The following is a 23,913-nucleotide window of genomic DNA, read 5'->3' as shown; positions in this document are numbered from 1 at the left end:
TGTAATGTAGATGAAGAGAAACTGAGAGCGATTATATTTTCCTTGCTGAGTGGGTGTGCTCAGTTCAACCAACCATAAGCTCTGGTTTTTTAACAGCTTGTTATCTTCATGTGTCTGGTTTCTGTCCTGAAAAAACACAGTTAAAACAGTGAGAATCTAAACAGTGCTTTATGACTTATTATAAAATTATAAAGCAATATCACTTATAAAATTATAAAGCAAAAGTGTCTTATCTCTGTAATGTCTAAATGCCTTTAAATATTTGGGTTTCAGACAATTTCTTCATGGCATCAAGTGCATTTTTTATCTTTTCTATTACTTCTAAAGAGCTGACTAGTCTTTAATACTGACACCACCTTATTTGGTCAGTATTAATCTTAGATTACAATCTTATGCAGTAGTTCTTCGTTAATGTAAAGTGATTATTGCCTGCATTAAATATCCATTACCATTGTTATACCAATATTGTTATACCAAGTTATAGCTAATGCAAAACAAGCAAGAAGTATGCATAAGACATACTGAGATATGGGTACACCATAACAGAACTGAGATATTAAGAAGTAATAATTTAGGCATGAATGTTTTGGGAAAATTGATGTTTTGGGAAGCAACCATGTAAGTTAGCACTGCTTAAGTTCTGAGTTTAGTTCTGGCCTGGAGCATATATGGAGGTTGTACGTTCTTTATGTCCAAAAATATGCTGTTTAGATTAATTGGCATCTCTGGATTATTTCTCCCTAGTGTGTGCACTATGGGATGGACAGGTATCCTATCCAGGGAGTATTGTGCCTTGTTCAATGTCTGACAGAAAATAATCAGAGAATGGATGTATGAACTTAAGTTGTACTCAGTATGAACACAATTATATCCCATGTGAAAATGGTACAGTTAATATTTCAGAATGGTTTTAAAAAATCTTTTCGCTTTCAGTTTTTTGGCCCTTTTTCAGCTTTTAGCTTTTTAATGTTGCTGCAAAGTTGAGTAGTGTGAAGAACTAGAAATGCAGTGATTAACATAGTGTCGTATCAAAGATGATTTATGGAGCTCAATACAAAGCAAAGCAGTACTTCCAAGAAGCATGTCACTTACAGTACATTCATCTCATAGAACCCACTCTTACTAATATTTTACCTCTCTGCTTACTTCATACATAATATTACCTACAGTATCAAATAGATACTAAGGAAGGGACCTTGTTTTCAAAAGTACGTGACTCTATCACTTCTAGCTTGTGTGTCTGAATTCACCTCCTTGACTCAAGTGTTCACTTTCTTTTTTGGGTTCGTTTGGAGACAGGAGGACTAACACCACATTTATCCGCTGTCCACTGTTTATTGGTGATCAGGCAAGGGAAACACCAACTCATGGGCTCAAGGGCTTGAATTGGTAAAATTATCAACACATAACACAAATACACCTGGCTCTGACATTAAACAAAAAAGATAGAGCACCAAAGCTGTTAAGTTTTCATTTTTAAAGATTTCCTGATGTCCGTTTAAGAATTTCTACAAGCAAATTACATTTTGGTTGATGTTTTGTTATTGAAATGGACATTAATTGTACCATAGAATTTTTTAAACATAGTGCCTAGTGTTCAGTTCAAATGGGCGACTTGGGAGAAAAAAAAAACTCTTACAAAGGACTTATTTTGTTTTTGTGAAGAGTTAATTTGTATATGAGGAGCAGGAATAAACTCTACATACTTACTGCAACAAGCATTCAGCGTGACACTTTTGCAGTTAACAGTCAGGTCAATGGTTATTTCTTAAGCCTTTTGTTTGAAGTCCAGGAAATTTAAAGCTGTAATGCAAGTTAAGAACATAGGATCAGTGTCAAATGAAAGGAGGCCATTCAGCCCAACTAACCCGTTTGATGAAAGGGAACAAATAGTGCACATATTGAGGAATGCAATATTTAAATATATATATATAATTAGATGTTCTGGTTAGTTTTGGGAAAACTGTAAAACTTTTTTTAAAAATCAGTTATGTTTACTTAGTCATTTATGTCCATTCTGTGGGAAAGAAGAATGGCATCCCCTTTAAGACCAGGCTTACTGAAAACTTTCAGACTCCTAGAAAACACGATCAGCATGGAGGTTGTAGGTTCACCCTGTGTTCACGTGGGTACTCCGGTTTCCTCCCACAGTCCAAAAACACACTGATAGGTTAATTGGCTTCTGGGCAATTTGGCCCTGGTGCGAGTGTGTGTGCCCTGCAATGGACCGACATCCCATCCAGGGTGTACCTGTTGCTTGCCAGGATAGGCTATGGCTCCCCTGCAACCCTGAGTTGGAAGAAGAGGTTAGAAGATGAATGGAATTTTTCGGTTTTTATTTTTTCAGTTTTGGCACATTTTATAGCTTAGTATACTGAGCAAATTGTGTCTTCAGTAATAGATGTGGGTTTATCTATGTGATGCAGTTTGCTAATGACTAAGTTAATATACTTAGTCATTAGCAAAGATCTCGATTTAGATCTTGAATTGTTATTTGGAGTTAACAAATATGTATTTTTCAAATATATGATTAGCAAATAACCATCATTAAGGTGTCCAGGGTATACATGTTGCTTGATATTGGTTATCCTAAGAGAAGAAATTGTTCTTACACTTGTTTTTCTATCTCTTTTTTGTGAAAACACAAAGCAAAGCAGATTTTGTACTGTTGTCAAAAAGCTTATAGTTGTAATTTAGACTCCTGAAAAAAGAAACTGCAACTGTTAAAATGATCTCACCACCTTTACCGATCAGAATGCTATTGCTCTAGAATGCCTGAAAGAGCGCCGTCTTTACAGCAAGAAGGAAACATGTTAGAAAAGGGCTGCCTTATTTTTGTCCAAAGCAGTTTTTTGACAAAATGATCTTCCAGCAGACTCCAGTTTTGACACAGACAAGAGCAGCTCCCTAATTAAAATGATTAATGATTGACTGTTGCAGCAAAGGAGACAGTAACAGCAGTCAAGCAGTGAACTAAATAACAAGGTAGGTTTACTGTGTTAGCTTGGAGAATCAAGATGTTGTACCTCTTTTAAAACGTATCGGGGAAGGTTTATAAAAGAATGTGCTGTCGCACAGCTGCTGAAAACAAGGTAGACACCCAGATTTGAAAATGTAATCTTTAAGTTTCTCTTTTTTGTCACAGAACATGCAGTTTTTTGATTAGCCTTCTCTTACTCAAATATTCTTTGTAATATAAAGATATCAGTACTCATGTTTGATGGTCTTGTTTTAATACTGTTTCGAACAGTAACTCAACCTGTCCCAAAAAACAACATTTAGTCTCTGAGTGCTTAAAAATGGTAACTGCTTCTGTCACACAAAATGATGAATTTGTGAATTTAACAAAATGATAAATACTCCCTTCATATACTCAAAATGGTGAAAGCCTGTCAAAGTAGACTATGATCTAGTGAAACCTTGTCCTGCTGTGGGGGCTTAGCAATACTTACAGAAGTAAAACAATTTTAGAGCAATTTTCAGTTCTAGAAGTCACTATTTCTCATTGGAAATAAGAGTAACATTTTTTTTTATTTAAACCTACTGTAGAAGCACCACCAGCCACTTCAATAAATGGCTGAATGAGACCTTTGGATCAATCAGTACTACTTACCTGATGGGCTAGAGGTGCCAAAAAGTCATCCTCTCACTTGTAACCTTTCCCATGTTCTTAAAATGATACGAGGGGATCCTTGAGGAAATAACGGCACTCTTTCTAGTGGGTGGAGTTTGACATTAGCTTTCCTGAGAATGCACCTGTCTTCCTCAAGAAAGACATTGACTTGACTCCTGATTTTTTCCAGTACCACACAATTACACCCTAACTTTGCAGAACTATAAGCCCAATTTTGCAAACCCAACTTTAAACTTTAGATACTGTATTAATCTTGCTATTGTGCTATGCAGTTATTAGTTTGCACTTAATTCAGGATAGTCTGTGGTAACTAAGTTTATTTTATTTCATTTCTTTAAACAAAATTCTAAAAGTATATTAAAGTAGGTAGCTGTGTCAGCATGTGTAAGCTGCAAAGGATCAGGTAAAGGTTTATTCCACGTTGAAAGGAAACGAAAAGAGACACAAAATGTTGACTTCTTCACACCTGAAGAAGGCCCCACAGCCAAAATGTTGTGTCATTTTCCTTTTTCTTTCAGCATGGAATACACCTTTACCTGTTAAAATACAGTCTATTAATCACCGAGTACTGCAGATGCTGTAGCTACTGTAATCTAGTGTGCTTCGTTGTAATGGATAAATTGTTTCATATTGTCATTGTACATTGTCCATTACAGCCAAGTAGAAAAGTAAGTTTTAAGGTAAGTCTAATGTCCAAAACTATCAGCTAGGGCATGTCTTGGATGACTGAACAAATAAGTACCTGGTCATTAAAAGCAATGTAGTGTAACTAACAGAAATGACTGTAATAGGAAAGTTGCTGACATACTTGACAAGGCGCGTGAAAGCTTGTATTAAAGAGGAGTTAAGACACTGAGTTTATAAGCAGAATGATGTTGAATTTTAAAGGTTAAACTAGATTTCTTCAAAATCCCTTCCAACACAATCAGTCCATTGACTCACTTGGCTGTATTGTGCTATCACATGAATCCAACAGCAAAAGGATTGCATTGTTCCAAAAACAGATCTCAAGAAAACACTGACCTCTGATTGATAATATTGATCTTTTTGCAGTACCACATGATTAACTTTGCCGGATCATAAGACTTCATTGTTTCAGGGAGGCCACAGGGTTTGCTGTATAGCTGAGATCTGTGAGAACCCTGGCAAACACTACCCTACCGTGGGTGGCAATCAGGTACTTGTTCGGCCTCTCCGTGGGGAAGCTAATGACATGACCCAGGCTGAAACCTGCCTTCATAGTTCAACCTGAGCCTCTTGAACAAAGATACATCTCTTGAGACCAGCGAGAAGCACATGCCAAATTAATCAAGACAGCTGAAGTAATCTGAAAGGACCATGGGTTACTGGTATGCCTGAGGGAATTACAATTAACAGTCATTCCATTTATGGGCACATCATTTTGAAATAACCCTTCTGCCTCTAGTAAGGGATACTGATATTCTAAAGCACCACTATATGTAAAGCTCTGCTGAACTTGTACAGTTATGTTTAGACTTGTAAACATTATTAGAAAACTATAAATATAAATTATTAAATGTTATTATTTAATATAACTACTATTAAAGCCTTTAATTTCATTTACTGTAGTGCACCAATAGCTTACAGTATAGATTAATGGAAGCAGGTAATAGGAAATTAAAATATAAAATTTAAAAGAACCCACAGTACAAAAATTTATTTAAAAAAGTACATTAAATGATCAATAATAACATCTTTTCCACTTACAAATCCAGTGCTAGCTTCAACTCTAACAGGTAGAGAACACAAAGCCTGTGTTCTTTACTATATAACATTAAAATCTTACTATTACACAAATTAATTCAACCCGTTTATGTTTCATGACATTTTATTTCTCCAGAACCATGGATTTAGTTGGACCAAAAACAACAATACCCATTGCTAATAAATGTTTTCCATTCATTTCACATTAAATAAAAATGTCAGTGAGAATGAAAATATAATTTAAATGTATTATACAAACATGTAAAATATGTCAAAATACTGAAGAATTATTTTCATAACAAAAAATACTTCCAGCATTGATATTATAATACATAAAAAATCAAATGAATCAATAAAGAAAAGAATGACATACCCTGAAAGTGTATTTTAGATTTGTGTTAATATATTAAAAATAGAAAAGAAGCTGCTTTCTACCCAGTTACTATTTCTTGTACATTAGACCATGTTAGACTAATAATATAGTCTTTGTTCAGGTGGGGAGCTGCGTCAGCATGCGTAGGCTGCAAAGGAACAAGTAATAGGTTAATTCCATGCTGAAAAAAAGAAGAAAGAGAACACAACGTTTCGACCGTGGGGCCTTAGGTGTGAGCAAGTGAAGAAGGCCCCACGGCCGAAACGTTGTGTTCTCTTTCTTCTTTTTTTCAGCATGGAATAAACCTATTACTTGTTCCTAATATAGTCTTAGTCCATCCAGGTATCCCAAAGAAAGGCAGGACCAGGACATTTGACTTCTGCACCACTGAACTTGACACAGTCCAATTAGTGACAGACTACTCCAAAAACATTTGGCAGATTATGGTTCATGGTGCTTCAGACCTTATCACGACCGAATCCTCTTCCACACTGACTTGCATGGCAAAGTTGGAGAGCAAATAGAGGCAGCCTTAGTCACAATAGGTGGGAAGTCGTAATTTTAGGTAGTTAATGAGAGGGGTTGCCTTGTTCCCCTGTCTGGAACTAGAAAGGGGTCAGACTCCTCTTCCTTGGTAGTCAAAGTGCTGCATATTAGGAAAAGGGTTCTGTGACCCTTCAAATCAAACTATCTTTCATGGGGTTAGATGCATATTAACATTATGTTGATATATCAACAATGTCTTCATGTTTTCATATCAACTACTTCATGAGTAGTGGAGTAGATACGCCACAGATATAAATTATGTATTACAGACAAATATTGGTACCCATGTCTAAACTCAGTCAATTCACCTGGAGTGTTAATTACTGCTCACTACAAAGAATTACTCTTAAAAATCCTTGAAAACATAATTGGTAATATGTACAGTTTAAATAATTATAATGACAAAACTGAGTGAAGCCCTTTTTTAAATTACATGTACTTTCGAAATGTAGTATTCTGAAATATTTCTATACTGACTTTCAGGAAAAGCTAAACAAATTGTATTTATTTTTAAACATTAATGGCAGAGCAAATTATGATTTCTCACTTATTTTATGCACCAGCAGCCGTCATTATTACACCGAAGCATAGAAATCTGTAGTATGCTTGAAGAGAACATTTCCAGTCCTCAAATCCTTTCAATTTATGCTTTAAAGGCTATAGTAGAGACAGAAGAAAGCTGGACAATGCACATAAAGAATGCAATGGAATACAATGTCAATCCCCAAACAACAGGGTTGGGTAGCTATGCTAACTCACTCTGAGTAAAATCTTGTATTTATAGACTGCAGTTGTCTACACAGTCCTGTGCCCTTTGGAAAATATCATAGACGCTAACCAGCGGAAACATAATAAGGGCTCCGATCAGGGATCCTGCCTGGATAAACACCCCGCACCACAGCAGGGCAGCGTGTCCGGCCTCGTGCAGCAGAGACCCGATGACCACCTTCAAGTAGGAGAACAGCGCAGTGAAGACAATCCACGAGATGACCTGGACAGGAAGAGATCATGAATCTCACGCCATGAAGCTGTGCTCTTATCCCTGTTCTGTCAATTAGGTTCAGAGACAGTCTGACAATTTTGGATTCCAGTGGGAGGGGTTTAAGCAGGGTCTATTTAACACATACAAAAGGATATTCCATTAGTTCAATATATACCCTCTTAAGTCAAGAACAGTGTGACACAATTCTCTGCTGGCAGGTACATAAGAAAGGTTACAAATGAGAGAACATCTCATTTCTAGCTGTGTAACCCAAGGATCTAAGGAAAGAGCCCAAGCTTTCAGCACGGCCAGGTGCATCATTCCACACTCCCAAATCCTTTGTGTACAGAATAGACTCCCTGATCTCGTTTTTAAATACACTCTCCTTAGTTTCCACTTGTGCCCCCTGTTTACCATTCACTGATTCTCAAACTCAATGGGTTATGTGGATTAAAAACACTGGGTGCATCAACTTAACGGTATACCATTTTAGTATCATGATGGTAATATTTCTTTCTTTCAACCTCTACAAGAACCCATCTGTTCTTATTCGGAATGTATTGACTATTTTATTCATTTTCATTCACTCTTTTTATCTTGGCACAGTATTTTAAATGAACATTTCCAAATGAATACCTTCTCCTGCGTATTTGCCAACTGTGGGGCAACACTGACAACTTCTCAGCATTTCTTTTCATTCAAGAATGTATATTACGTACTTTTTTGGGGAAAAAAATTGATCTTTGAAAAGTTGTAAATGGCAGAAAATTAAATTATACAGAAATATACTGTCGACCTGCAACATACGCAGGGGTGTGGGATTTTGAGTAGCGTGTAAAGTCAAAATTCGCATATAGTCACATTTCACCCTATAACTCTTAGAAAAATCCCCTACTAAACCTTTTACAGAAATACAAGATATTAAATACCAGTATAAAAACAGTATATTTAAGTAAATAAGACTACCGTATAGGCTCGCTAACTAGTTCTGATAGGCATGCTCGACAAATTTTGAAGAAAACAAAGCATTTTTTCAGTATTTTTTATGTTACAGAGCCGACCGCCTTAGTTGAGAGCGCGTAAGTTACGAGTCTAACGTAATACGATATTTAACAACTAGATAGTGTATGAAGGTATATTTTCTCCAGCTGTTGTCATTCTGTAGCGCAGACCTGTCATTGCGATGTCAGCTTCACCCTGAAGAGGGGAAGTGCCGCTCAGACACTCACCACTAAACTCACGCCTACTGGGCTTCCCAGGAGAGGAGGGCAGGGGCTGAGCGCCGCAAGAACCAAAAGGTACGTTGCAAACGCCCCCCCAGCCACTGACAGAGCCCCCAGGCCGGCACCTGACCTGCAAGGCGGAGAAGATTCAGATTAGTACAAGGCACTGGCATAGGAATACAAAACTGAACAGAAAAGGTACGGTATTTTCATGCATCATCACAAATTGTACACAATGTAAACACAACATGGCATACAACAATATCACAGACCTCCAGATCGGATCAAGCTTGACCATCACATGAGCATACAGTACGCGTTTCAAGTTTACTTTATATGTGCGTTTGGACAAAACTGTAAATTGTATATCAGTAGTAAATGAAATCTAAGAGATTACTTTATAAAAGAATTAGTGAAATTATATTTAAATTTATATTTAAGAACAGTATTTTGACAGATATTCATACTTCTTCGATTTACTTTTGAAAACGGCTGTAGTATGAGCAACTCTTACTCTTCCCTCTGTCCTGATTTTTTCCCACTAAACCGAACATGTGAACATGTTAATTTTACGTTTGACATATTTTGTGTGATCATATTACAGTTTGAAATTTTCTTACATTCATTTAGAGACCAAAACTGTACTAGAGCTTTTAATGATATTCATTATACAATTTTTATGTTGTAATTTCTTACTTTTATATTGTTACACTCTGTTGGGCAGTGTTTTTCTAAGTGCTTATAAATAAAATATTAAACATTCAAATTATCATGGAGCCAGATGTAAGACTATAGAAACCCTACTGTTGATAAAGAATGTAGCATAGTTGGACCAGATATAAGTTTAATAATGCAACCATATTTCTCTGTATAAGGCAATTAACTAAAATTTCTACATTACAGCAGTAACATAAGCACAGAAATCTCCCACTCTAGCTACATTTTAAACTTTCTTACAATTCAACATGGTAAAAATCTATATGTACAAAAGGCACCAACCTGCAGAGAACAAACATCGCTATGAAGCAAGCCAAAGGGTTCGCAATGTTGCCAAGGACAACAGAAAGGTGAAAGGTCATTGTACCATATGGCAGACAGGCAAAGCTCTGCACTGATGGCAGAATTCCATTTGTCAAAGCATTGGAGATGCCCAGCAGTGCCAGCAGGTAGATGTTGCGACGCGTCCAGAATGCGCTGCGGGGGGAATCCTTAGAAACATCCACCTGGTCCTCCGCGACGTGTGGAGTGCCGTTCTGAAGTGGGTGTGTTTCTGATTCTTCTTTGGAAGATGGAGAACCCAGATCTTTTTCTTCTTGTGCGGGCTGAGTAGGAATCCTAAACGACAAGGCCAGGAATGACAGTCCCGATATTCCCAGCATTGTAAAGAGGAACCAGAAGAAATTCCGGGCAGGGAAATTCTCATCAAGGTAATGTGGATACAGTGTACCATTTCCTGAAGTCCCGTTTAGGCACTCCAGCTTTCCTACACCCTGCCCCAGTGCCACCACACAGGGGAAGAGAGCACTGAGGCCTTGGCCCACGAAAAAGGTGCGGATATACACCGAGGGGTAGCGGAACATGAAGGGTAGGAAGGTAACGTTAGAAGTACAACACACCAGCGCAAGGATGAACGTGAGCAACAGGTAAGGCACAGAGTGGCTCTTTCCAGATACCAACACAATCTCATCCCAGAAGATGGCAAGGAAGGCTGAGGCCACTACAGCCAATGCCTGGATGCTATGGATGACCAATCGCTCGTTCAGCCTTCTTGGTGCAAAATGGTGTGTTAGAGTTACCACAATTGGACCCACGTTTCCAAATGCAATCAATACAGATAGATAGGCAGGAAGGTTCCAGCCTAGAACAGAAAAGAGTAGTAAATCATTCATTTGTTACATGCTATAGACATAAGCCTTATTGATAAAGAAAAATATTATGTAGAGAACTGGTGGAAATCCTCCGTTCCTATAGGAACCATTTCCCAGTTTCTGCCAATGGTATCCATAAATGAAAAGGAGACCGTAAACTTGCCATTTTTTCCAGAGCAATACATTGAGTTATATTCTAAAGCTCATAGTTATCTTAAATATTCAGGCTACATTATTCCAGATTGCACAATATTCAATTTTATTTACAACTGACTGACCTTCTGGCAGAACATTGACCACCACAGGCAGTTCCACCCACAATGAATTGACAGAGATCCAGGATCCCATTCCGAACAGAGCCACCAGCACATGACTAACTGCAGGGATGTTCCACCACTCCGCCATTTAGTGTCTGTGAAGAAATCTGCTGTGAAGGAAGCAGAACATAAGACTGTCCATTATAGATGTAGATGGGATAAAGGGTAATATCAGAGAGTAGTTTTAGAAACTGGCTTATCCCCAGCAAGCTTAATGTTTCTCATAATTTATCTGCACTTCTGGATAAATGTTATAGCACTAATAAGTACATCATATAGCTTTAAATATTAGCTTAACTCCAAATGTTAACTCCAAACATTCGCCAAACATTCGCATTATACTTTTCATCCCAATGGATCCCAAACAGATACCAAGGTCCACCTGGGTGAGACACAGCCCCACCACACAACAGATAAGTTGGGGAAGAGAGATAGTTAAGAAGGAGCTATAGACTGCATTGAATGAATAATCTTCATATACAGTGCCTATAGAAAGTCTACACAGCCTTTCCAAAGAAAAGGCCTTTGAAATCCTTTTATATCCATTTCCTGCTCTGTGACTTTCAAAAACTTTATCTTGGAGGTCTTCTGATCATTTCTTACCATACTTGACTCTTTGCGATGCACAACCCAAACAGACATATAGAAACAGCTAATGTTATTCTAAAATCACTACAGTGGAGACTAAGTAGCTTCTTATGTGAAATTGGCTAAACCAGAGCTTTTGTTATTAGCTTATGAATGCAGAGTTTTCAATATTATTAAAGGGTGTGTACACATATCCAATCCATTTTCCAAGGTTTTTATTTGTAATCCCTTTTCAAATTAAGTATTGGTTTTTCTCTGGACAATGGTGTGTTACAATGTGTAAATAAAGTTTTACTTGGGAAAGGGTGTGAAGGTGTTCTATATGTACTGTATATGCTAGTAGTGTTATAGGTTTGGTCATTTTTATTTGAAAAAACACATGGGTTTAACATATCAAATCCTGGCCTGTCTCAGATGAATCTCCATACCAGATATGAATGTTGCACAGTATTTACATAAGTAATGTGATCAGCATGGTGGTTAACACTGCTGTTTCTTGGTATTTAATCTGACTTGGGGCACCTTATGGTTAGAGTTTTAATGTTCTCCCTGTGGTTGCATGAGTAGCATAGAGGCACCTGGTTTCCCCCCCAAAGAACAAAGAGACTGCATTGGTTATCTGGCATCTCTAGTTTCTTGTAAAAGGGATGTGCATGCCCTTGATGGATTGGTGTCCCACTCAGGGTATGTCCTGCCTTGCACCCACTGGCTGCCCAGTTACTTACTGAAACACAGGTATAAAAATGAATGAATTATGATGAAGTAATAATGCCTTATCATCCATATTTTAAATTATTTTAGATTTGTAGCTCTGTATGTTGCACATTCTCCTCTTATATGCAATCCATACTTTGGCACATATATAGAACACATGCTATTTCAGAGAATGATATGCTGTCAGATATTGGTGCATAAGCTTGTGATCTGATGTGTACTGCTTCTTGTTGCTGTTTCTCACCATAACAACACTGTTTAACAGATATTCTTCTTTTTAAACAGTCAAATGAATTATTAGTAATAGGTTTATTCCATGCTGAAAAGAGAAGGAAGAAAACAACTTTTCGGCCGTGGAGAGGCATGGAATAAACCTATTACTTGTTTCTTTGCAGCCTACGCATGCTGACGCAGCTACCCACCTAAATTAGTTATTAGTTTATATTTACCAAATTCACTGCTTTTTTGAAGTGCCATGGTGCATGAAGTGTTGCAGAGAAATATGAATTAAGAATTGTGTACTCTGAATAAGTGAACCCTAGGTTTACTTCGCAAAATTAAAGGGCTAGAGAGAATCAGGTGGTCACAAGGGTAACAACTAAACAAGAACTACATTTAGACAGCTGCCTCATATATAAAAATACACTTTGAGAGTGTGGGCTTCACCTCGGAGGTTAGTGGAAACACATTATGCCATGATGAAAAGAGATTTCAGAGAAAGAGAAGTTACAGTCTATCAGACAGTACCTTAGATAAAAATCTACACAGACTAATGCATAAAATTGCTGAAATTACATACATTTTAAGAAAAACATTTTGGAACAGAAATGCTAATCATCTTTGTCAAGCCCAGCAAAGGAAGCCTGAAAATCTAGAAGGCTTATTGGGATTCAGAATTCAAATTAATTTTCTTAATTTGTTAACAATTAATATATATTAATATCATGTCCTTTTGGTTAATACCCATTTGTACATGTACATAGCCAAGGAATACAGTTAGATCTTGAAAATTTAAAATTTCATACTTCACTGTTCTAAATTGATGCTTTTGATGCTAAATGAAACTATTAATGAAGACATCTTAAAAGTAAAGTTTACTATCAATAAGATAAGTTTTATAAAAAAGGATAAATCAACAAAATTAAGTTTTTAAACTCCCAAACCTAATGCCAGTCTCAAACACAAGTAGCATGTTCATTTAGAAAATTTAAATGTCTTTCAATGTACATTCTTTGGCTATAGTTATTTTGAACTAGGATGTCCACTCACATAATCGCCATGTCATTGCTCTTCAGAACCCACTATAATAGGGCTTTTCAGCACAAGACGATCACAGAGCAAAAACGTTGGACTGCCTGAGTTGCCCATCGGTGACATTTTAATGAAACAGGATGGGCTTTTCAAATTAAATGGCCTGGAGATGCAATGCCGAGCCTCTGACATGCCTGTCCAGAGTGACATGCTGTTCTATTCATTGGCACACCTAGTGATGAAGGGCAGCCAGGTGGATTTGTAATTAGAGTGCTACCCCCAGGTAACTGAGCAGTGCTGATGGTTAGACAGATAAGACTTTATTGATCCCAAAGGGAAATGACAGTAGCCATGTCTTACCATTCCACGATGAATGGGTATCCATGCGTATTTGTTAGTGCTGTTGAGCTGCATTTCTCAGGCATTCAGAAACCAGAAAACTGATGAAAACCATATACAATTATGAATGAGATCTTAGGACACATGGAAGGAAGGGTTACTTGGGCAGGGTATGTAGCTGACCCTTTCTCTTCTGAGAGGGAGATATGTGTACAATCATTTGTAATTTGCACTCATACTTAATGTCAATTTAACATCTGAACTCGGGGAACACACAAAAGGCTGGAATTGCAAAATCTGATTGCATTCAATTTATACATTTCCTAAAAAGATGCACAACTTCTCTCACGTGCCGAGAACATGCAGTGGGACTGGATGAAAAACATGGATTTTTGTATGAAGTTTAAGAAAATATCTCACTATTTTGACAGCCTTCACGTTTGTCATTCTGAAGTCGAATTCAATGCTTTGTTTATTTTATTAACATTATGGTGGCTACAGGACAGAATTCAGGGCTGTATGTGAACTCCACTAGATGTAATGCAAAGAAGAATTATGCCTCTGATTTGTAGATTATATTTATGGACTGTCCTCTTGTCCTTCAAGGTAGTTTGACACCACAGCACTCTCTCACTAGAAAATATCCTTTGACTGACACTTTGTAAAAAAAAATATGGTCAGTTTCACTGACACAGCACATGTAATAAACAGTCTTGTGCTTTATTGGATCATGCAATGTGATTATTTCTTTTAATGCAGTTAAGGAATACAAGCAAGGTGTATAAATCACCTCTGTCTTTTAGCAATGTAACACTCAAACAACTGTACATAGTTATGTATGAAGCACTGTTAAGGTTTTACCATGTTGTAAAGTACACTGATATGGTGTTCCACTATATATAAAGATCAAATCATCTTACTTGCTCATACAGTGAGCATATAGACACAATGACTATTTTGCATTGTGGATTACTGCTTTAAAAATGAACTGTGAATATTGTTCCAAAACTTACTGTTAGCTCCTGTATAACATTTAACATCTCTAATTGCTGGCATATTTAGCACTTGTAGATATGCTTTATAAAATCGGACTACGGGCACTCAAACTAAATTTTGTGAGTTATTTTGAAGAGATCATGTACCACTGCTGGGCCTATGCCATGCGAGAGGACATTTAACTCTAACCAAATAAACCTTTGCAGTTTTTGCAAGTGATGAATTTAAGTACGATTCTGTCACAACTCTATGAACACATTCTCTCCTAATTGCCCGACACGCATACTGTACACATACAATCCCAATTTAGAAACTGTACATACTAGGATTACCAATAAATCTAATTTACATTATAAGAGAAAATTAAAAAATAGTGTACAAATTTCCTGGTGATCTGAATACACGATTAAGATGCCTTTGTTAAAAAGGCACTGTTCTGAATGTTTCAGGAGTTAAATTCATCTTCAAAAAGAAAAATCTCAGCTAAGAAAGTGATGCTTGGTAGCATGTGGTTGTAAACAAAAGGCAATTCCTCTCTTACGCCATGACAACAGTAATGCTTACAAGGAAGAAGATGTTTCTCAAAGATAAACCCATATATAATAGAAGACTATTTCAAGATTGGAGTAAAAATAAATGCTTTACAGAGTTTGGACATTACAATACACTTGTACGTGCTGCTTAAGACTTACCACAATAGTAGTTAACACCTTTTCTGTTATACACGGTATTAATACCAGTACTACACAGAAAAGTGTAATGACTACAGAATTTGTCAGTCACTTTAAACATTTCTAGCATGTTACATTAAGTTTGAAAACTACCAAAGTCTTAAAGTTTAAAAAAATAAGTTCCTCAACATATGAGGAATTTTAGCTTATTCAACACAATAAATAATAATAAAATAATAATAATAATAATATAATAACATCACTTTATTAACCCTTTACAATTTCTTGCATTAGGAATTATCTTTTCGCATACCCCAGCTTGCTCTCCATGAGACACACAGACAGGGAGAGAGAAGCTTGGGGTCATAGTGCAGGGTCTGCCATTGTACGGCGCCCCTGGAGCAGTTGGGGTTAAGGGCCTTGCTCAGGGGCCCAATGGAGTAGGATTCCTCTGCCGGCTGCGGGATTTGAACCGGCAACCTTCCAGCCACAGGCGCAGATCCTTAGCCACAGAGCCACCGCTCCGCCCCATAACATTTTGAAAATCAAGTATTAAAATTTGTTAAATATAAAATGGAAAGTAAGTGGTTCATGTAAACACCTTACTGCAAATTTAAATGGAGGTCTGACATTTGTGAAGTGTAGACCATTTGGAAGAGCCATTCCTCCGATGAGCAAAAGTTCAACAGTAACAGTCTAATTTAAAGCCCTTGAAGATAAAAGTGAAAAGTCACATGTCAGTGTCACACACATATGTCAGTACAGTGTCACTGATGTCAGCTAAAATCCTAGGAATATGATCAAAACTATTTTCTAAAATGTTTTTAGCAACACTCCAAGAATATGCATGTATTTCAAATATATCCACAATGTGTACACACTGTATACAAGTACACCTCCTCATAAGGATAGAAATGTTGTATTTGGACACCAAGTTTGTATTTGAAAGAACACTGGTAGAGGTGTTTATTTATAAAAAGATGCATATTTATTTAACCTTTAGGGTCATATTGTCATAGTCACTGCAAGGTAAAAAGAAATGGCCCACAATCTGCAAAGTCCTCTTTAGCATTCTTTATTTATCCACATTTTGTACTAGAACTAATTTGGAAAGACATGTATCAATAAAGAATGTACCTGTCATGATGCTAGATTTGTTTATCCAAGAACTATTCTGATGTATAACAATATCTGCATCTCAAAAAGTGCAATTTTGCATGTAACAACGGAGAACTGGGATATTTATGTGAACAAAATAGTGTTTTAAACTTCAAGAAAACCTTTCATACGCGTCAATGTTCACTTTGGAAGTAGAAGTATGCTATGCCGCATATACAGAACACACCTTGTTGAAAAATGAATGCTCTTCAGAATGCAACCTAAATAAAAAGTAGCTGTAAAAGTTCCATTCCACAGTTGTCTTTAAGGTCTTTTTCTTACAACAGTTAATTAGTCTACACCTCCAATTTCACGGTTATTAAAAACTTAATTCTAAACTAAAACTGCGCCTCACTCCAAGTACACAAAGCAGCCCATTTTTTCTCTGTAATCCTCATACGATTGTACCAAAGAGTGGTGAATGTTAGTGGCTCTGCTATTTCCAGGGCTTGCTGCTGAACTCTCAATGGCCAAAGAATCGCTAACCACACAATGTTTGCTTTGACTTCCACTTGATTCCACGGTGACAAGTTTTCTCTTAATTGATGTGGACGTCCCCTGGGGCTCATCGGCTAACACCATTTTCAATTTTTCGACCATGTCTTTCAGGGAGAAGCCAATGTGATTCAAGTTTCTATCTTTGGAACCAAGAATCACTTTCTGATAACTGATCTGTAACCGGATTGCCTCACGCTTCTGTGCGTGGCTTGCGCCCACTAGTTTGGACAAAAGACAATCAACATCTTGCTTGGTCCTGCAAGGTCCTCCACTTTTTACCACTGCTGCTAAAATTGAGTTCTTGTTGGCGATATTCTGCAGACGCTTCATCTTCTTCTTCTTTGACTCTATATCTTTTTCAGGCATTTGAAAATGTGTCATCTGCCTGCTCTCCTCACTTGATCTTTGTGATGTATAAAAACTCCTCTGAACATCAGAACTTTGGAGCATTTGATTTGTACAGCCATGCCCAAAGGGGTATTCACCCATCAGCTGTGTCAGCTGACAAGGTCTCAGTTTTGCACAAACATCAGGAGTAGGATCTTGGCTGTATTCTCCTCCGGGCAGAAAGTCCTTGAAATTTCTCTCAATCACAGTAACAAATGTCTTCATAATTGTCTCCAGGCTCTTCTTGATGAGAGGAAGGTATTTATTTTCAACAGTACAGCATGAAAACACTCCATCAAAACACTTTTCTTGTAAAGGAAACTGCTGGAACAGGTTAGTGTTGGAGTATTCTGGCACAAGCATAGGTGAAGCATCCACTGACCACTGGTCCAGCTTTTGATGAAGGCACTGAACATATCTGTGGAAATAAAAATACTCAGCAGTACTCTTCAGAAGTTGCCAGTACGGACCTATGATTTTGCAATAGACAAGTGCAAGGACACAAACAAGAGTATGAATGATGTGGTCACAAGCATCATCTTTGACACTTTCTTGAATCACATTCAGTTTCTGAAAAGCTCTTGAGAAATGATCAGAAAAGAAAGTGGTAATATCACTGTGATGATGAATCAGTCCCGCAGCACCTTCAAAGTAATTATTAAACCGATTTGATCGGCCATTTGTCAGCTTTGATGTCTTACCACTAATTTGACAGAAATCTAGCCACTGTTCTCTGCATCCATGCTTTGCGTCACTGTGATGACTCAAAACATCACAAGCCATGTGGATATAGCGTGAAGATGAACTCTCTGTAAAGTTCACAAAGTTTGCAAACTTTGGATTTTTATCACGACCCAGCTTCTCCCCAGCAACACTGGTGATTTCTCTCTCAAAACACATTATCTGTTTTTCGGTTGCGTCACTTAGATCATGCAGAAAATAAGTATTGCACTTTAAAAAATGCAAGAGTGAAGGAACTGCAAAATATTCTTGCCGACACAGATTAATTCTCTCACCGAAAGCTTTCATAACGCTGTCTTCCTCCGACATCAGAGCAAAATGCTCTTTCAATAGCTCTCCAAAAGCTTGATTGCACTGCTCTGTTTTGGTTCCATAAATTTCCAACAACTTCTGAAAAGCAAGCACTGAAACATCCAGCAGAGTCAAAACCTCCACCTGTACAGCATTAAGACTTCCTTCCAAGTCCATGGTCAGTGGTTTCCTTTCCATTAAATGGCAGTATTTACCAGTGGAAGACTGATCCTGGAATCCTTCCTGGTTAGTTTGCTCATATGTCAAGCACTGACTAAGGACAGCAGTATTCTCAGTTATTGCAGGAAGTGTCCATGTATGATTCTCTTCCTTCTTTGGGAATACCCTTTCTGTTTCTCCTTTATTTTGTAAGAAATATTCCCCATCTACCTCTTGCAGGCCTTGAATGCTGTCCTGATTTCTCAAGCCTTCAGTTTCTTTTTTGATCTGTATTTTAGGCAGCAGTTTCTTGTAACTTGACCTCATGATTTGTTCTTCTGTTCCGTGTAGATTTGGGAACAGTTCAAACTCCATTTTAAAAAACTTATTTCTCCTATATCTACGTTTTTGCTGAATTTGCCATTCAATCTTAAGTTTTTCCAGTTTATTTTCAAGGAATCTGCTAGCTTTCACTATATTCCCATCACCGCAGAACTGTGGGCAGAAATTCCTTAACCAACACACCAGAACTGATGGGTCGATCTTTTGCTGAGCGATAAAATTCTGAAGCTCCAACACAAGACCATTTGTGAGTCTCACAAATTTGACTCGATCAGAGAAGTCAGACAGTTCCAGCAAATCTGTTCTTCGAATTCCAAGTCTATCACATATTGGGCCAACATATTCAAAATCGACATTCTCTTCAAGGAAGGCTCTTTTCTGTTTCCCACTCAATCGCAACACTGTTGCGATGGCACTCTCGATGAGATTCTGAAAGTCTATCGATTTATATCTTGGGAATAATCTTTCAAGCCACTTCACCACGGTGCTCCATGATGCTTGGTTTTCCTCCCTTATAAGTCCTACTTGAACTAAAAATCTGTTGTTACATGGAATCCTACTAATATTTGGCCTCTTTCCAGACTGCGATCCAATAAAATTCTCCACAAGTTTAAAAAAGGTTTCATCTCCTAAAGGGAAGAAACAAAAAAAAAGTGAAGTAAAACTTTGATTTAAAAGCACTAATGGTGCTCATTTCAAATGCCACAAAAATATAGTACATTTCTTAAAACCAGTATTAATATTAGAAATATAATACTAATTTACAGATGTTTAACTCAATGTGCCAAGTTTCACAAACTTCAGCCTGCTGCTTTTCCAGATATTTGCTAATCAATAATCTCCACGTTGCCACGACTGTTACCAGGAATCTCATGATATAGGGATATTAAAACATTTTCTCTGTATTGAACATTAGAATGTTTTATACCACAACAAAGCTGTAAATTTGTCATTTCAAAAAATGCCTTGGCTACTTTTCTTTTAGATTCTTAAAAATCAGACAGAATTCAGGACTACCTGTTCAAAACTGCTATATCCTACTTAAATCTAATACAAGAAAAAAACATTTATTTAATGTACAGTATTTAATCGATGTTCTACACATTATATGAAACTGTCACTTTAATAGGGTACTTAATGTTTTCCTACGGGATCAATAAATCCTATTTGCATTGCCGAACTCAATGTAATGAACAATGCACATTATGTTTGATCATTGTTGTTTTGTGGGTGTCAGATATGTGTTCACCAGTTACTTAACCAAATGTGAATTCACTCCTCCAATATTTTGTTTCTGTTTTTGTTTCAGTGGACTCTTGGAAGCCATGATGGAAGAAAAACAGAGCACCAGCAATGCCAATGTGATTGAAAACCCAAAACTGAAATTAAACGTTTTGCACAAAATGTTAATGTGGTGATGGTTCATAGGCAATTTATTTCAAGACACCACTGAACTGTCATAGAGCAGGTCAGTCGATACTGAGTATTTATGTGTTGTAGCCATGAATTATTTCTGACTCTTTACTTTCATTACTGCATTTATAGGATAAGATTTCGGGGAAAATATTAATACAAACCAAGACATTTGTTTAACCACCTGAATGGCTTAAAACAACACAAAAGCATACAAGATGCAAGGCCTTCAAAACATCACATAAAACTGTGCCCTTTAAACAACAGAAATAAAGATAAGTAAAGATAAAGTTAGATTAGAACAGAAAAGAAACCATCTGAACTCGGATTAGTCAACTTGCACCCAGAGACTCAAGGACACAAGTAGAAACTGACTACAGAGTGGCGCTGCGTAACCCAAACTTCAATATTGTATGTCCAAGTATGCAATACACCTCTGCTCTAAATGAGCTGATGTACAGAAGAGAAACCTAGATGACTCTGAAAAATGCTGAAACTTATATGGTTCAAATGGCTAGCGACTTCTTCTTCATTCAGTTTGTAAAAACGTAAATTAAGAAAAATAGTCTCATTGACCTAATCCTTCAAACAACCAGTATAAAATTGATACAGGGATTTTCTCTGGGAAATTGTGAGCATAACATGGTATTTTTAATGACTATTTTAAATCTACAAAAAAAGAGTCTAAAACTAGAATTAATAATTTTAGAAAAGTGGACTGTGAAGGAATGAGGAAGAGTGTGCATGCAGTTAACTGGAACGAGACATACAGAGACAACAGAAGAAAGATGGCCGTACTTCAAAAATAAACATTAGAAGCTCCAAAAAAAAAAAACATCGCTAAAACACGTCACATGGGCTTCTGGACTTAACAGAGCTGTCCAGGGGGAAAAGCAAAGGAATAAAGTACCTTTCACACTGTAAAAAGGGCTCAAAATTCAGTGGGCCTGGAAAAGCCCCATAGATGTGATTTGCCAAGTACTAGAGCAACAGGCGGCTGTCACTGCTGTCAGCTTTGAAAATCAGATCTCAAGTCAGCCCCTTTTACAAGATCTTGAACTTTCTTTTTGAACACTTATGAAGCTATTGTTTTTCAGATCAAATTAGGCACCACAGGCTTTAAATGAAAAAAAAAGCAGTCAATTTGTACTTACTCAAATCGTCAGCGATGTCGAACACATTCCGGGATGCATCCGTTGTGAAACTGGAGGCTTGTTCACAATCCATCATATTCTGCACACTTCATAGGACGTGTAGCGAGGAGGAGATATTTTAACTCCTTGGAAATAAACACCAGCTTCCAAACAAAGGTTAATAATTGTATTAGCAATAATTGCAAGGAAATTGGAATGTGGTATGTTTCTGCTAATTATCAGCGATCTTTATATCGGGATATATTTTAAATTTGGTAAAGTGAAACCTTCATAAAAATGCTCCCATGAATCTGGAATCATAAACTACAACAACACAAGGAAGAAATATGAATGAAATGAAAATTAAATATGACAAATATTGCTTTCCATAAAAAAGCATTCCCAAAATAATCAACAGTCCAGTGAACAGTCTCCTGAAAGTTGCTTATTCCATTAGAAAAGCACATGCCTAATTTAATGACTGGTTGAGCACTGAATTCTGTGCAATTATTTTGGCACCTGCCCATCTCCTTTTAAATATACAGTTAAACTCACAAGTGATCTAAAAAAAACACCTCTTAAATGTAATACTAATAACTATCTTAAATATATTAAAAACTCCACTGTCAAACGTTTCTTGAAATTCCCACTCAGAGCAAATTACTTTATGAGTAATGGATTGCCAAATTCTCGGTTGCAAAACCCAATAAGATCATTTTATAAACCTGTTCTTACTGACTGCGGTTTCTTCCAATATTCTTCAGTGTTTATTATGTACATGTAGTTTAGATGTATGCCTTGAGAATACTCTGGATTGAAAGGCAACTATATCAGAATTAAAAAATGATAATTGATCAATGAAAAACGTACAAAAGATATGTTGCTGACAAGCCCTTTAAAAAGATTATTTTTAAAAAGGTATTTTAGGTGGGGAACGTTTGTAAAACGTAAACATTTCAAATCATTTTTCCATCTGACCTGATATTTAACTACAGTTTAGGATATGTTTATAATAAACGGATGAACAATAGTACTGGAAATGGAGTGTGTGAGGACTACACTATAGCTTGCAAAACTATACGACAGCGTAACAAAACAAGCGATAATATATTGGGTACAAAACCATATCGAAAAAAAACTTATTTTTTGAATACCTGTACTACTTATTTTGTCAATGTATCGGTTCAAAAGTCGCCATAGACTGCATTTTTACAGGATTTGTTATAGTGTTCGTAGAAAAACATGGGGGATGGGTCGTGACCAATTTCTCTTTCACAAGATTTAAAGTATTTTATTCATATGTTAATGAACCCCCGTAAATTGACTATAAGGCAATACCTACGCTTTTACCTTTTCACTTTGTGTCCTCAAAGTAAAATTGGAAACATGCGAAACTATTTCTTGGGAGGTTGGTTTTAACAGAAGGGTGTCCTTACTAAAAAACTACTGGGGTCTCAGATGTGTATGCATACAAACGGACCACTCACGAAGTAGCGTCGTGCACACTAAAACTGTACAAATGGTTTTATGCACTCCAAAACTTAATTCGAACATCACCGAAAGTTACAATTTCGTTCAGATCTCGTTATAAGAATTACCATTTAGCTAACGGACTTGGAAAGACCACTACATCAAGCATCTCACCTTGCCATGAAAGAAAAGGTGGTGTTTCACCCACTGCCCCACGCTTTCCAAATCCACAGAACAGTAACAATAGCAATAGCAAAAGCGCTACTAAGACTTATTTTTCAAAGAGCCCTAGTGCAAGAACATCTCTTTGCTTTTGTACGTTGAAATGCGATATAACAATCACTTTATAAACTCGATTTATTTTTCTGATAAAAATAAACTTCACAAAAGAAATCTCAGCAGTTTAGGCTAAATGCACTTATAAAAGGAACCTTTTGATTTTATCATGAAGGATTCGGCGTTACATCAGAACACGTATAGCGTTTCTAAAAAAAGAGTGAGCATGCAATCTAGTTTTTAATTATCATTTGCTTACCGCGTTGTGTCCTCTAAAATCTTCAGCGCCCCCCGCAAGACCACTCTCGTTCCCGTCGAAACCTACTTCCTTCCACACTGGGAGCTCGCTCTACTACGGAGACCACACCGTAGAAATCCCATCATGCCTTCCTAGATAGGTCATAGGTCTCCTGGAGGCGTGATGAAGTGCCGCCATCTTTGTGCGGTGACATCACTTTTTTATTGAAAAAGCTGTTCTGTACAAGAGTGATGTTTAAAATCAATAATAATAATAATAACAATAATAATAAAGCCGCATAATTAACATTACCATAATTAATATTGTATCACATTTTGTGTTAGTGTAAATGTTTAGACTGTCAATAACTTTGGATAAAGGTCAAGTGTAATATGTTATATGTAAATACAATTCAAGTAGTGTACAATACTGTATAAACACGTTATTAGGCATTGCTACAAACATCATCATTATCACCTTATGTCAGAACTCCAACTAGGGCGCTACAAATTCAGTTAACTGGTAGAAATAAAATGCAACATATTTGGCAAAAAAAACTGCATAGTTACATCGATTATAA

General features: G+C 36.9%; 2 protein-coding genes across 5 annotated transcripts; both read right to left on the bottom strand.

The window, feature by feature from the left end:
- Positions 1-5,297: 5,297 nt before the first annotated feature.
- On the bottom strand, positions 5,298-23,424 carry slc52a2 (solute carrier family 52 member 2). 4 transcript variants are annotated; one of them, XM_088929332.1, is made up of 5 exons: positions 23,355-23,424; positions 10,630-10,778; positions 9,483-10,341; positions 8,490-8,613; positions 5,298-7,269 (listed from the first exon to the last, which is right to left on the bottom strand). In XM_088929332.1, the coding sequence occupies exons 2-5, from the start codon at positions 10,754-10,756 to the stop codon at positions 7,057-7,059; spliced, it is 1,323 nt and encodes a 440-aa protein (XP_088785458.1). In that variant the 5' UTR covers positions 10,757-10,778; positions 23,355-23,424; the 3' UTR covers positions 5,298-7,056. The 4 variants fall into 4 exon arrangements, with proteins under 4 accessions (XP_088785458.1, XP_088785456.1, XP_088785457.1 ...); XM_088929330.1 differs by having other exon boundaries at positions 10,630-10,775; XM_088929331.1 differs by lacking the exon at positions 23,355-23,424 and adding an exon at positions 21,371-21,444.
- Positions 16,290-23,409, bottom strand: LOC148822925 (uncharacterized). Its single transcript, XM_088929328.1, has 3 exons — positions 23,355-23,409; positions 21,371-21,513; positions 16,290-19,432 (listed from the first exon to the last, which is right to left on the bottom strand). The coding sequence occupies exons 2-3, from the start codon at positions 21,444-21,446 to the stop codon at positions 16,737-16,739; spliced, it is 2,772 nt and encodes a 923-aa protein (XP_088785454.1). The 5' UTR covers positions 21,447-21,513; positions 23,355-23,409; the 3' UTR covers positions 16,290-16,736.
- Positions 23,425-23,913: the final 489 nt, after the last annotated feature.

Source organism: Atractosteus spatula, chromosome 12 (genome assembly GCF_055471065.1).
Source record: "Atractosteus spatula isolate fAtrSpa1 chromosome 12, fAtrSpa1.hap1, whole genome shotgun sequence".
Classification (NCBI taxonomy): Eukaryota; Metazoa; Chordata; class Actinopteri; order Semionotiformes; family Lepisosteidae; genus Atractosteus; species Atractosteus spatula.
The sequence above is the reverse complement of the archived record's forward strand: the minus strand, read 5'-3'. Positions and strand labels throughout refer to the sequence as shown.

Coding starts and splice junctions, on each gene's coding strand:
- slc52a2 (XM_088929332.1), bottom strand. CDS start 10,756: ATGGCGGAGTGGTGGAACATCCCTGCAGTTAGTCATGTGCTGGTGGCT. Junction 8,614..9,482: donor GCGATGTTTGTTCTCTGCAG/GTTGGTGCCTTT, acceptor TCCGCCTTGCAG/GTCAGGTGCCGGCCTGGGGG. Junction 7,270..8,489: donor CAGTAGGCGTGAGTTTAGTG/GTGAGTGTCTGA, acceptor CTTCCTGTCCAG/GTCATCTCGTGGATTGTCTT.
- LOC148822925 (XM_088929328.1), bottom strand. CDS start 21,446: ATGATGGATTGTGAACAAGCCTCCAGTTTCACAACGGATGCATCCCGG. Junction 19,433..21,370: donor CGACATCGCTGACGATTTGA/GTAAGTACAAAT, acceptor TCTTCCCTTTAG/GAGATGAAACCTTTTTTAAA.